General features: G+C 46.3%; 1 protein-coding gene across 1 annotated transcript; it reads left to right on the top strand.

Annotated features, from left to right (window-relative positions):
- The first annotated feature begins 1210 nt into the window (after positions 1–1210).
- On the top strand, positions 1211–2982 carry LOC127754724 (serpin-Z2A-like). Its single transcript, XM_052280288.1, has 2 exons — positions 1211–1615; positions 2113–2982. Exons 1-2 carry the CDS (start codon positions 1211–1213, stop codon positions 2980–2982), a joined length of 1275 nt encoding a protein of 424 aa, XP_052136248.1.
- Positions 2983–12557: the final 9575 nt, after the last annotated feature.

A 12557-nucleotide genomic window follows, 5' to 3' on the forward strand; every position in this document is an offset into this window, starting at 1 on the left:
CCTTATATGGTTCAATTTACTCGCCATCTTTTTTTTTTCAAAATATTTGTCATTCTCTCACTCCACTGTTTTTAAGATGTATTTTCCTTGCTATCCTTAATCAATATAGCCATACTAGCGAATAGTAACTACGGGGAAACTTTAAAAAAGATAATTAATAAGGATAACCGATAACAACCGGAATGCTAGAGGACGGGATATCGTCCCCCAATGGGATACTCCTCTACCACAATGTGATTCTTATCCACACACGCACCAGGCCTACTCACTCGTCGCCGTCGCCGTCGCCGTCGCCGTCGCCGTCCCCCGTCGCCTCCGCCGCTGCCGCGCCCATCCCCCACCACAGCCACGCCCGTCCCCCGTTGCCTCCGCCGCTGCCGCTGCCGCTGCCGCTGCCGTCGCCATCCTCGTCTACAGGGGACAGCTGCAGGGGGCGACTGCGCGTGTCGGGATGCTCCTCCCCCAACGGGATATCCAGCTATATCTAGTAGCAATCACCTGATACCTAATAGGTATCATCCGATACCTCGCAAGTATCACGCGATACATGGTAGAAATCGTCTGATACCTGACAAGTATCACATGATACCTCGTGAGTATCACGCGATACGTGGTAGAAATCGTCTGATACATGACAGGTATCGCATGATACCTCGTGAGTATCACATAATACGTGGTTGAAATCGTCTGATATCTGACAGGTTTCACATGATACCTCGCTAGTATCACGCGATACGTGGTAGTAATCGCATGATACCTGATAAGTATCACATGATACTTGCAAGTATCACCTGAAACGTGTGTAGAATCGTCTGATAGCTGATAGCTTGTTCGAAAACGGGATTCCGTTATATAGCAGCCCCCGATAACAATGCACTAATTTACAACACCTCCTAATTAATAATTAATAAAACCTATAGTAGAATAATAAGTGAATTGGTAAGGTACGTAAAACCCTCTCGAGGAGATCCGAACTCGAATTATTTTTGGTAACGTACGTACATTTCCTAGCCTGAAAATTAACGGGAACACGTATATATGTACGTAAAATCCTCTCGAGGATACATCCAAACTCGAATCATTTTTGCATCTGCCATACTTACCTTGTACAGCTGCACGCTTTCACGTCGAATTTATAAATAGTTTTACCTGCGACGTGATACGTCTTGCTTGCAAAACAGTGATCCAATCCAGAAAATTAAGTACCACCATGGAAGACGCCGGCGACTGCGCCATGACGGCGTTCGCGCTCCGCCTGGCAAAGCATCTCTCCGACGACAGCAACGGCGGCGCCGGCGAAGGCAACAACAAGAACCTCGTGTTCTCGCCGGTGTCCCTGTACGCCGCGCTGGCGCTGGTGGCGGCCGGGGCACGGGGCACCACCCTGCACGAGCTCCTCGCGCTGCTCGGCGCCGCGTCGCTCGACGACCTCACGGAGTCCGTCCGCCGCGCGGTGGAGGTCGCCCTCGCCGACGAGTCCGCGTCCGGCGGGCCGCGCGTCGCCTACGCCTGCGGCGTCTGGCACGACGAGATGCTCGCGCTGAAGCCGGCCTACCGCGCCGCCGCCGTCGAATCCTACAAGGCTGAGACGCGCGCCGCCAACTTTCATGGACAGGTCTGCAGAATCTTCATAGCTCTAGTTTGTGACTTTGTGTTACGTTCGCCAACTTTCGTGGACAGGTTTTGCAGAATTTTCATAGCTAGTTTGTGTTATGTTCGGCCGGCTTAATGTGACAATGGTATATACGTACCTGAATTTTAAAATGTTTTCTAAAAAAATCAAGTTTCCAATTAAGTTATGTTTACTGCATTCCAAGATAAATCTATGTATACGATTTCGATGATTTGAAACTAAGTATACTTTAAAATATATCTTTGATGATAATAATATCTTACAATTTGGAAGTAAGAAAGTCGAACCTTAGAAATTTCACCGTACTTAAGAAAATTCTAAAATTTTGGAGTTCTATATACTAGAATGTGGTATCAGCAGGTTATATACTAGAATATGGCACCTCTAGGTGTTTTTTTTAATAAATATGATAAAATTTATTCAGATTAATGGACATTGTACGTCTAATTGATCTGGTCTCGCAAAAATTTAACGTGCAGCCAGAGAATGAAAGAACGGAAATCAACGAGTGGGTTTCCAAGGCGACGAACGAGCTCATCCCTGAAATCCTTCCAGAAAAATCAGTTCACAGCTTGACCGCCCTCGTGCTCGTGAACGCCATCTACTTCAAGGGCAACTGGTCCATGCCCTTCCCCAGGAAGAGCACCACCACCGGCAAGTTCCACCGCCTCGACGGCTGCTCCGTCGACGCCCCGTTCATGAGCAGCAGGAGGAAGCAGTACGTCGGCTGGTACGACGGCTTCAAGGTGCTCAAGCTGCCGTACCACCAGCCGGCCACGACGCGACACGGCGCCGACGACGACACTGCGGCTCCGGCCACGATCCCCTCCTACTACGAAGAGGAGGAGGAGGAGGAGGAGCACGTAGGACTGTCGATGTGCACCTTCCTGCCGGACGCGCGCGACGGCCTGCCGGCGCTCGTCGACGAGATGGCGTCGTCGTCCGGCGCGGGCTCCTTCCTGCGCGGCCACCGGCCGACGCGGCGCTGCGAGGTCGGCGAGTTGAGGGTGCCGAGGTTCAAGGTGTCGTTCTACAGCCAGATCAACGAGGTTCTCAAGGGGATGGGGGTTGAGGCCGCCTTCGACGTACACAAGGCCGACCTGTCCGGCATGGTCGACGGCGGGCAGCAGGGCGGGCTGGTGGTGGAGAAGGTGATGCACAGGGCGGTCGTGGAGGTGAACGAGGAAGGCACGGAGGCGGCGGCGTCCACGGCCTGCACGATGAGGCTCTTGAGCATGATCTACCCTGTGGACTTCGTCGCGGACCATCCGTTTGCGTTCTTCGTGGTGGAGGAGGTGTCCGGTGCGGTGCTCTTCGCCGGGCACGTTCTTGACCCAACAAGCAGCTAGCTAGCAATTCCGAAAAGTATTACATTAAAAAATTTTAGTAACTTGAGATACCTAATACACGGAGATATCAAATTTTGCATTACAAAATATAGTACCTCCCCATTCCTTTTTAAAAATAGTTTTTTTTTATAATTAATAGATAGGTAGAATGAAATTTAGTGTTTGGACCGTTTCAGTTCCGGCATCAACTGCTTCATCCGTTTTATAATATAAGTCTTTCTAGTATTGCTCATATTCATATAGATGTTAATGAATCATATTCATATAGATATTAATAAATTTTATTCATTAACATCTATATTAATATGGGCAATGCTAGAAAATTTTACATTATTAAACAGAGGAAGTACCTTATAATGATGAGAGATTAAGTTAATTATCACGATTATAGTGACATGGGGTATGTGCACTTCCATATATGCACACGCTGAGCATCAGTTAGACTAAAAAGCTCGCCCAGCTAGCCAACCGATCGACCGCACGAGCTTTCTCGTGAGTTACATACAAATTTGATATAAGTCACGTAGTAATTATTATTGTAACTAAAATCATACTTATTTTAAAAAGTTTTTTTATATAAACGAAAGAAAAAAAATGAAGATCGCTTAATACATATTCCCTTCATCCCATAATATAAAACGTGTACGGATTTTATCCTTTAAAACATTTGACCAACACTTAGTTTAATATGAAATAACTTTTTTTATCAAAAATTATATCATTCGATTGAGATTTAAATTTACTTTTATACGATTATTATTTTGTTGCTATAAACGTTATAGTATATGAGAAATTATAATCAAGAAATTAGTTTTGAAACCGTGTCAGCTTTGATTCCTGTGCCGGTGTCGTTGGTCGTTGGGGCCGTCGGCGATCACGACGGTGGCTTTCTCCGCAGGTACGTTGTTAATTAATTTGGTAATTGATCTTCTCCATAACTAGTCTGCAAAATAAAGGATGTATTTGTAGTATGTCCTCTCGTACTCTAATTATATGAGCAAGATTGCATTCTCCAATTCCAGAGAAAAAGATCTAAGCTCAGGTGATGCAATCCTTAAATTTCCCTATAAATTCATCAATTACTGCTATTGTTCTAACTTAAAGAAAGCTAGAATTTCCACATTATGCCATGGCATGCTAGAACTTGCGCATTATCGCTGCACTACTGTGTGAACTGTGGAGCTGTGAACCTGAACCCTCTTTGCTTACATGTGGCGAATTTGCAGCCACATGAACATGCTGCAAGGGTGGAGCAACAAAGACTGAAAGCCCTATCACACGAACATGTCCCCCATTCGAGACGGAACCCCTAAAATCAAGATCAACGCATTTGGGATGGGATATCTCTATTGGACAAATCGAATAGAAACCCCCAGTAAAATCGCAGGGACTGAGGCCCTGTTTAGATGGGACTAAAACTTTTAAGTCTCTATCACATTGGATGTTTGGACACTAATTATAAATATTAAACGTAGACTATTAATAAAACCCATCCATAATCTTGGACTAATTCACGAGACGAATTTTTTAAGCCTAATTAATCTATATTAGCCTATGTGATGCTACAAACATTCTCTAATTATGGATTAATTAGGCTTAAATAATTTGTCTCGCGAATTAGCTTTCATTTATGTAATTAGTTTTGTAAGTAATCTATATTTAATACTCTAAATTAGTGTCTAAATACAGGGACTAAAGTTAAGTCCCTTGATCCAAACACCACCTGAGTCCGGATCCTTACCACGCAAATCCGATAAGAGCAGGTACAATAGCAGACTACAAACCAGCTGCAAACATATTTTAAGAAGATAAATGAGGAGAGAGAAGGGCAGTGGGCTACAGATTTATAGTCAGCTGTAACACGAACTCTAAGATACAGTGTGTATGACATGTGGGACCATGTATTAATAGTGTAGTATATAACTATTGTATGAATAAATTATTAGATTGACTATAGATAAATTGGAGCTATAATTGGCTATAATATTGAACTTTCTAAGAGTCGGTGCCGCCGTTGGTACATGCACCAGGAAAAGTCGGCGGCGGCGCAACCCAATGCGCGGAGGCATAGCGTCAGTGCGTCACCGTCATCGTCTTCACTCATCACTCATAAGGCGGGCTGGGATGAGTTGCCACTAGGGTGGGCCGACGAGGCACAACTCTACTCGGGATAAACAATTTGGGATTTTTTTTAATTATATGTTGATTCTCTAATTTGTACTTACTCTTCTAGATCTAACGTGCAATTGTGTACAAGATTTTCGGTTTTGCTACACGTTTAGAAGATTATTATCATGAGCGATTCTTTTTTTATTACACGGCAAACTCACATACACACACATCATTCACCGGTGGAGAAACGATTTTTACTTCCAGTTGAAAACCCCCTGTAGTCGTGGTTTTCCAACCGGGAGTAACAATCCGGAACTAAAGATCGCGGTTCAAATACCCGGGACTAAAGATCGATCTTTACCAACCGGGACTAAAGATGTGATCCTGGTTGGAGGGTTTTTTTTCTTTTTTTTTTCTTTTCTCTCTTTCTTTTCACTGTTCTTTTGCCCAAATCATCTCAGATCAAACGTTCACAGCAAATCATTCACAATATTATCTCAGATCAAACATTCACAACAACAATATAGTTCATCCAAATCATTCACAACAATAGTTCATCCCAAATCATTCACACAATAGTTCATCCCCAAATCATTCACAACAACAACACAGATCAAATCACACATTCAACACAGATCGAATCGCACATTAGGAAAAAAAAGAAAAAAAAATCCACGGTAGCGCCAGCCTCCACCGCCTGCAGCCGCACCGGCCTCCGCGCCGGGCGCGGCCCTCCGCACGAGGCCGCTGCCTGGCCGCCTCCCCCTTCAGATCCAGAGGCGGCCGGCCGCCTCCCCTCCGGATCCGCCGCCGCCCAGCTGCCGCGGCGTGAGGCCACCTCCGCCCCACCGCGCAAGGGCCCCGCCGCTGCCGCTTGGCTAGCCGCCGCGGCGCGAGGTCGCCTCCGCCTCCGCCCGGCCGCTGACGGAAGAGAGGGGAGGAATAGAACAGCGAGAGGAGGAGGAGGAGAAAGAGATGGGAGGAGGAAGAGAGGGAAGGAATAGAACAGAGAAGAGACGGGAGGAGGAAGAGATAAGGTTAGGGAAGAGATAAGAATAGAATTTATTAACTCCTCGATCTCGTGCACGCCTCGTCCTCTCCGCCACGCATGCGCGCATGCCGATCTTTTGTTCCGGTTTAGGCTACCAACCGGGCCTAGAAATAGATCTTTAGTCCCAGTTGGTATTACCAACCGGGACTAAAGATAATAGGGATCTTTTTTCCCGGTTGGTGTTACCAACCGGGACTAAAAATAGATCTTTAGTCCCGGTTGACAACACCAACCAGGACTAAAGATTAAAAAGTAGCTCTAAACTTTTGAACCGGGACTAAAGATAATCTTTAGTCCCGGTTTTTATTGCAACCGGGACTAGTGTGGATTTTGGCTGACCGACTAAAGATGGTTTCTCCACCAGTGATTATACATGTACACCACACTCACACACCCACGAATACGCTCCCTAACATATGCTCAAAAGACAAAAATTAGCGGCACATATTTAATTTCACTAATTAAATTCTTGTTGAAAGCCTAGTTGCATGTGCATATTTTTGCACATAGCTCATGACTCCACCACCATATCACTGATGTTTCTAATCTCTCCAAAGTATAAGTTATTTAAAATGTAGTTATTTCTAACATTAGAGAAAGCAATATACTCGACGGAGTTTACCATTACCTTTGGATGACATAGAATGCGTTACCTCAAAATCTTAAATCAAAATAGTTAAGAAATATTAGGATCTAAAATTCAAAAACTATATTTGTTGCTGAGTAAAATGTATGGGGAGTCATTCAACTAGTTTAGATGTGTCATATGGGTCACTTTACTTTGAAAAAGTGCATTTCGGTTACTAATATGAGTTAAGCAAGTCATTTGCCCATCTAATTATCCACACTTTTGGGTCACTAATGCATAGAGGTGCGGCGGCTTGGCAATAAGGAGGAGGAGCCCTCTCCCTCTCTTCTCTCTAACCAGAGCATGAAGAAGAGCTCTCCTCGCCTTCTCCCATTGTCCTCCTCGTGCAAAAGCAGCTGCGTGGCGGCTTCATGAAAGGGAGGAGGAGCGGCGGTAGCTCGGTGACGAAGAGGGGTCGAGCAGCTTGGGCCGCGGCAGGGCTGGGCAGTGGATCCAGAGACGCTGTTGGCCTTCAGCTGCTGTGGGCCGGTGACAACAACGGAACGGCGAGGATGGTGGCTAGGCTGCCTACGCCGACATGATCTCCTTGCTCTCTCCCATCTACAAGCCACATATGCATCAGCAGCGCGGTAGCGTCCGGCGGCATCGACAAGGGGAAGGCCGCATCCGACGGTGTAGGGCATTACTGCGTCTTGAGATTAGTCAAATTTCCATGTGGTAGTAGTGTGACCTCATGAAATAAAAAATATTACTGCGTCATGAAATTAGTCAAAACTTCCTTCACATAGTTTATGTGTACTGATGTACAAATTGGATTGAAAAAACAAGAACCAGTAAAAAGTAGGATCAAATGAGCAAGGGTACAAAGGTTTTTTTTTCCCTTGAAATGAGCAAACTTGAAAAAGCTTACAAAAGATGAAATATTGCCACCAACTAAAATATCCAAATATTCTCCTTACATGCAACAAGTAATAGACTAGCTAACTGAGGACCATGTTCCTTGAAACCGGTACTCACATAAAAGTCCTGCCAAACAGAGCACCTTTAGTTGGAAGGGAGATTGGCCTCGTCCGTCACTATGGGCACATCGTCATCAATTAGTGCAGGTTCATTCAAATTAAATTGAAAAGCATGTGATGCAACTATTTCCTCTTGTGGAGCCACTACCACCGAAGAAGAAGCACCTTGCGCGTGGAGCTCGATGATGCGGTTTCTAATGGCCTCCCTATGCTTGGCCACCTCCACCTTGACATCTTTGACCATCTCGGGAGATAGATCATCTAGGTTCTTGCGGCGACCATTTGATAGCTCAGAAATTATATTGGTGATCTCACGTTTGTAGTTCTCAACTTTCAGATTGTCCAACTGCTTTTGGAGCTTCGCAATTTGCTGCTGAAGTAGGGTCTTGGCCTGGAGTCTTGCATCTTCCTCTTCGAGATAGCCTCTGGCATGTCCATGAGTTTGCTCCACATGTCTTTGGCCTCCTCAACGGATGGCCATGCCACTGGATCACCTGTCTCATCGATGTTGTACACCACGATACTAGCTTGGACACTACACAAGATCGATAGCTCTGTTACCTTTTTAATCAATCCAGCACGACGCTTCCTAAGAGTCACTTTGCGGGCAGCATTGTTGGTAAGCTGTTCCATGACACACTTCACCTACATGCGCACACGGACATAAACCTAGTAATGGAAATGACTTGAGATTTGTTTTTGTGTGTTTACAACCAGAGGCAGGGCAACCTTTTTATAGCGAAAATCATGGTATTCTATTTTAGGTGAATGGCGTGTAAAGGGCTCTAAAAGAGCAAAAAAAGATAAGATGACATAATATGGAGAAAAACTTTGGTGCATTTTAAATTCTAACGAGATAAGATAAGGTAACCGTAAGGCTAGTGTAGTTTAAATAGCTTTAGGATAGGGTAAATCTTAACATCGGCATAGATTAGGTGCTATTTACGTTTGTGGGATTTGTTCACACATACGTAGATCTGGACCTTGAGGAACCTGGCCCATGACTCGAGGCCTTTGACTAAAAGTTCATGGAGCTAGACTTTTTGATAATGTTAATTTATAGGAGTAAGTTCACTTTAGGTCCCTCAATTTGTCGTTGAGTTCAAAATTCGTCCCTGCACAGTAATACCAGATATAACGCATCCCTAATCTTCCAAAACCGGTACAAATATAGCCTCAAAGCAGTATTGTTGGTTGTTTTGGCTGAGTGGCACCATAAGCAAAAAATAATAATAATAAAATCCTTGTAAGCCCCACATGTTAGCGAAACAACATCTTCTCCCTCTTATGTCTCTCCCTCTCTTCCTCATCTTTGTTCAGGTCTCTAGTGCGCGGAAGAACCAATGGGGAGAAGGGTGGCAACCGGTGGGGAGAAGGTCAGCGGACGGCGAGAATGGCAGCGGTTGGCGGCTGCGGTGTGAGATTAGGATCATATGCTCACAAGCCATCTGTTCTCTCTACCATCCCAAACCTCGCTGCTGTTTAGTTACATGGCAATCGCCTTCTTGACAATGCTCTCAGAAACACATTCAGAGTTTCAGAGGATTACAAAACTGGTGTAGAAGAAAATGTTCGGGTTATGCAAGATGGAGTGGATGTTGCTAAAGGAAGAAGCAGTTGTGGACCTTCTTGAGCTCGCGTATGATGCCCTCTATGAACTAAGGCGACGTGCGGTTGACACCCACGATAGCCACCTTGTCACTGCCATTGAGGAACTGGAGGCACTCTGCAAAGCTCTCATGAGCAGAGGTTCTTGCCGTCCACCGAGCTGAAGCAGATATAGGAGGTAACATGGATGTTCTCTTCCTCCAAAAGCTCAACTAGAGCCTGCAGCATGCTCGCCAATTTCAGCAAGGAACATGGAAGGTGAGAACACAACATTTAAAATATACTCCATCCGTTTCAAAATATTTGACACCGTTGATTTTTTAGTACGTATTTGACCATTCGTCTTATTCAAAAAATTTAAGTAATTATTAATTCTTTTCATATCATTTGATTTATTGTTAAATATACTTTCATGTACACATATAGTTTTACATATTTCATAATTTTTTTTAATAGGACGAACGGTCAAACATGTGCTAAAAAGTCAACGGTATCAAACATTTTGAAACAGAGGGAGTACTAAAAGTCTAAACCACGTTGCGCAATCCATCGGCATGGTAGATTCCATTGCTCCCAATAGATGCAGCAACCAGAGCTCCTGGAAGCGTGGGCTCAGTGAGGAGAGCAGACAGGCCCAGACAGCACGGCGTCGCCTTGCCACCACGGGCCCCAAGATCTGAGCTTGGGCACTGCCACCCTCCTCATCGCGGCATCGCCCGTGAGGCGTCACCATACCTCGCCATCCTACAGTGCCATCATGTTCCACGGGCCGGGGAGGGGCATCATCGATGTCCGCTGTGACGCTCCTCATTGTGGTATGGGGCGCCAACAGCCTTAGCAGGATCCCCATCCCTCCTCCTCCTCCGACACCAACGCCCTCCTCCATGCCACCGCCTTCGCCCTGTGGCCCCGCACATCGGTCAGTGTGGGTTGGGGGACGGAATGGACGAGCTAGCTTCTTCCCGTAAACCGTCGTCATCTTCACCACCCGCCTCCCACGCTGTCCTCTTCACCATGCACCACATTGTTGAGATGGGAACAGAGGGGAGGAAGATTGATAAGTATCACTGACATGTAGAGCCCACATGAATCCTATGCTGACTCAGCATTGTTGACTTCGATCAACTAGCCACATCAGACGAAACTAGCCGCTATACTACCCCAGGGCTTATTACCCTCCTTCATTTAAATGATAAATCAAATTTCAAAATGGCAAACCATCCTTCATTTAAATATGGAAAAATTACGAAATACCCCCTCAACTATCGCGGTCGATTGAATTACACCCCCAAATTTTAATACCAGACATTTTATACCCTCAATTATTCATATTGGATAAAGAACCCCCCCCCCCCCTCAACACTGGTTTGAGCGGTTTTGACTTGAGCTTGTACACATGGCACCAACGTGGCAATCCAGTCAGCAAAAAAAATAAAAAAAACTCCCTAGGGCCCACCCGTCATACCCCTTCCTCAACCCAATCCGCTCTCTCTCTCTCTAAAGCGCTCGGGCGGCAGGCTGCCGAGGACGAGGCGGACCAGGTAGGCGGCAGTGGAAGAGGAGCATGCCCGGGTGACGGGCGGCTGAGATGGAGATCACGCGCGCGGTGAGCGGATGAGGCGGAGCTCACCTGTGCGGTCGGCGGTGAAGGTAGCTCACACGGTGGAGGAGGTGGACCGGGTGCCACGTGCGACAGACAGCTCGCGCTCCCACAAAGGTGGCAACCCTCCTCGCTATGACTGCCACACGTCCTCTCCCGCCGTGACCTTCCCCGTCCGAACACCGCCAACGTTGCCGCCTTCTCCACCCAGAGTACCGCCACCACCGTAGCACTGTAGGAAAGGGGAGGGAGTCAGAAAAGAAGAGAGGGGAAAGGGAGGAGCGGCGGTGGTGGCCTTCTCGCTGTCATCCCCCTCTTGCGCAGCTCCATCTCGGGCGTCGCCGCTGCGGACACGGCCACCGACACCCGTGCGCCGCGCCCCCACGCCATCGCACCCGCTGCGCCCCCTGCGACAGAGAGAGAAAAGAGAGAGAGAGGGGGGTGAGGTAGGAGTACATGACAAGTGGGCCCACAGTTTGTTATTATTATTTTTGATTGGATTGCCACGTTGCCACCACGTGGGACCAAAACCGCTCCGGATTATGTTAAGGGGGCAATTTGTCTTGTTTCAATAGTTTGGGGTATCAAATACCGGTTTTATGGTTGGGGGGGTAATTCGTACTATCACGATAGTTGACAGGGGAGGGGGGGTAATTCGTGCTCTTTCCTTTCAATTTCATCATATATTGTCGATGCAACGTGATGATTGGAAGTTGTGCCTATCAATACCCTTGAAGAGAGAAAGAGATCCTCTAACTTATTACCCTCCGACTTTGAGGCACTAACAGGTGGGCCCCACAGCTCATGGGCCCACACGTAGAGGAGCTCTCTCCCTTGGAGAGGGTATGGAATTATTAATCGAGAAAGGGAAGGATATATGACCATGTTGGTCTAATTATGGAAAAAAATCGACTCACTCCTCACTCCCTTATTTTAGCTATATTTAACATTCAAATTTTGTTAATTTTCACACATAACCCCTCATCTCAACGTATCATCACCATTGCCATTTAATTCTCTATACAATTCCACCACCTCAATCGATTATAACCATATCTTAGTGTCGTGGGAGCGATTCCTCGGACAACCGGGAGTGGAAACCCCTCCCTAAGTGTGAAGATTCAGTCAAGGGGTTTGTGGTGCACGGTGTGAGGAAGAGATTAGTGCAAGATCGGATTTGCGGGGCCCGAGCTCCCCGCCAAGCAAAAAACACAGGAATTATACAGGTTTAGTCCACCCAGAGGTGTAATACCCTACTCATGTGTTGGTTTCATTGGCTTCCCTAGATCAACTTAGTACAAGGATTGCCTTTTTAAGCTACAAAGCGAAGTGTATCGATCTAAAGTGTCCAACCCTTCATCCATAGCTTGTCCCCTTCCTTTTATAGTCTAAGGAGGGGCTCACATTATTATAAATCTACTCTTTGTCTTGTCTTACCAGCCATCTTGTCATTGTTGGCTGGTTCCCTAACATGATCTTCAAGAAACTCTATTAAGATATGAACCTGCATTACCCAGGGTACCCGGACTTCTATCTGAGATAGCTGGATCGCGCCTGCTATCCCACCACGTGGCGAGTGCTGGGCCTGGTGGAACC

This window comes from Oryza glaberrima, chromosome 11, assembly GCF_000147395.1.
Source record: "Oryza glaberrima chromosome 11, OglaRS2, whole genome shotgun sequence".
Lineage (NCBI taxonomy): Eukaryota > Viridiplantae > Streptophyta > Magnoliopsida > Poales > Poaceae > Oryza > Oryza glaberrima.

Bases quoted from the DNA above. Each gene is read 5' to 3' on its own strand.
- LOC127754724 (XM_052280288.1), top strand. From the start codon at position 1,211: ATGGAAGACGCCGGCGACTGCGCCATGACGGCGTTCGCGCTCCGCCTG. The intron at 1,616-2,112 runs GTCTGCAGAATC...TTTAACGTGCAG, and splicing joins CCGCCAACTTTCATGGACAG to CCAGAGAATGAAAGAACGGA.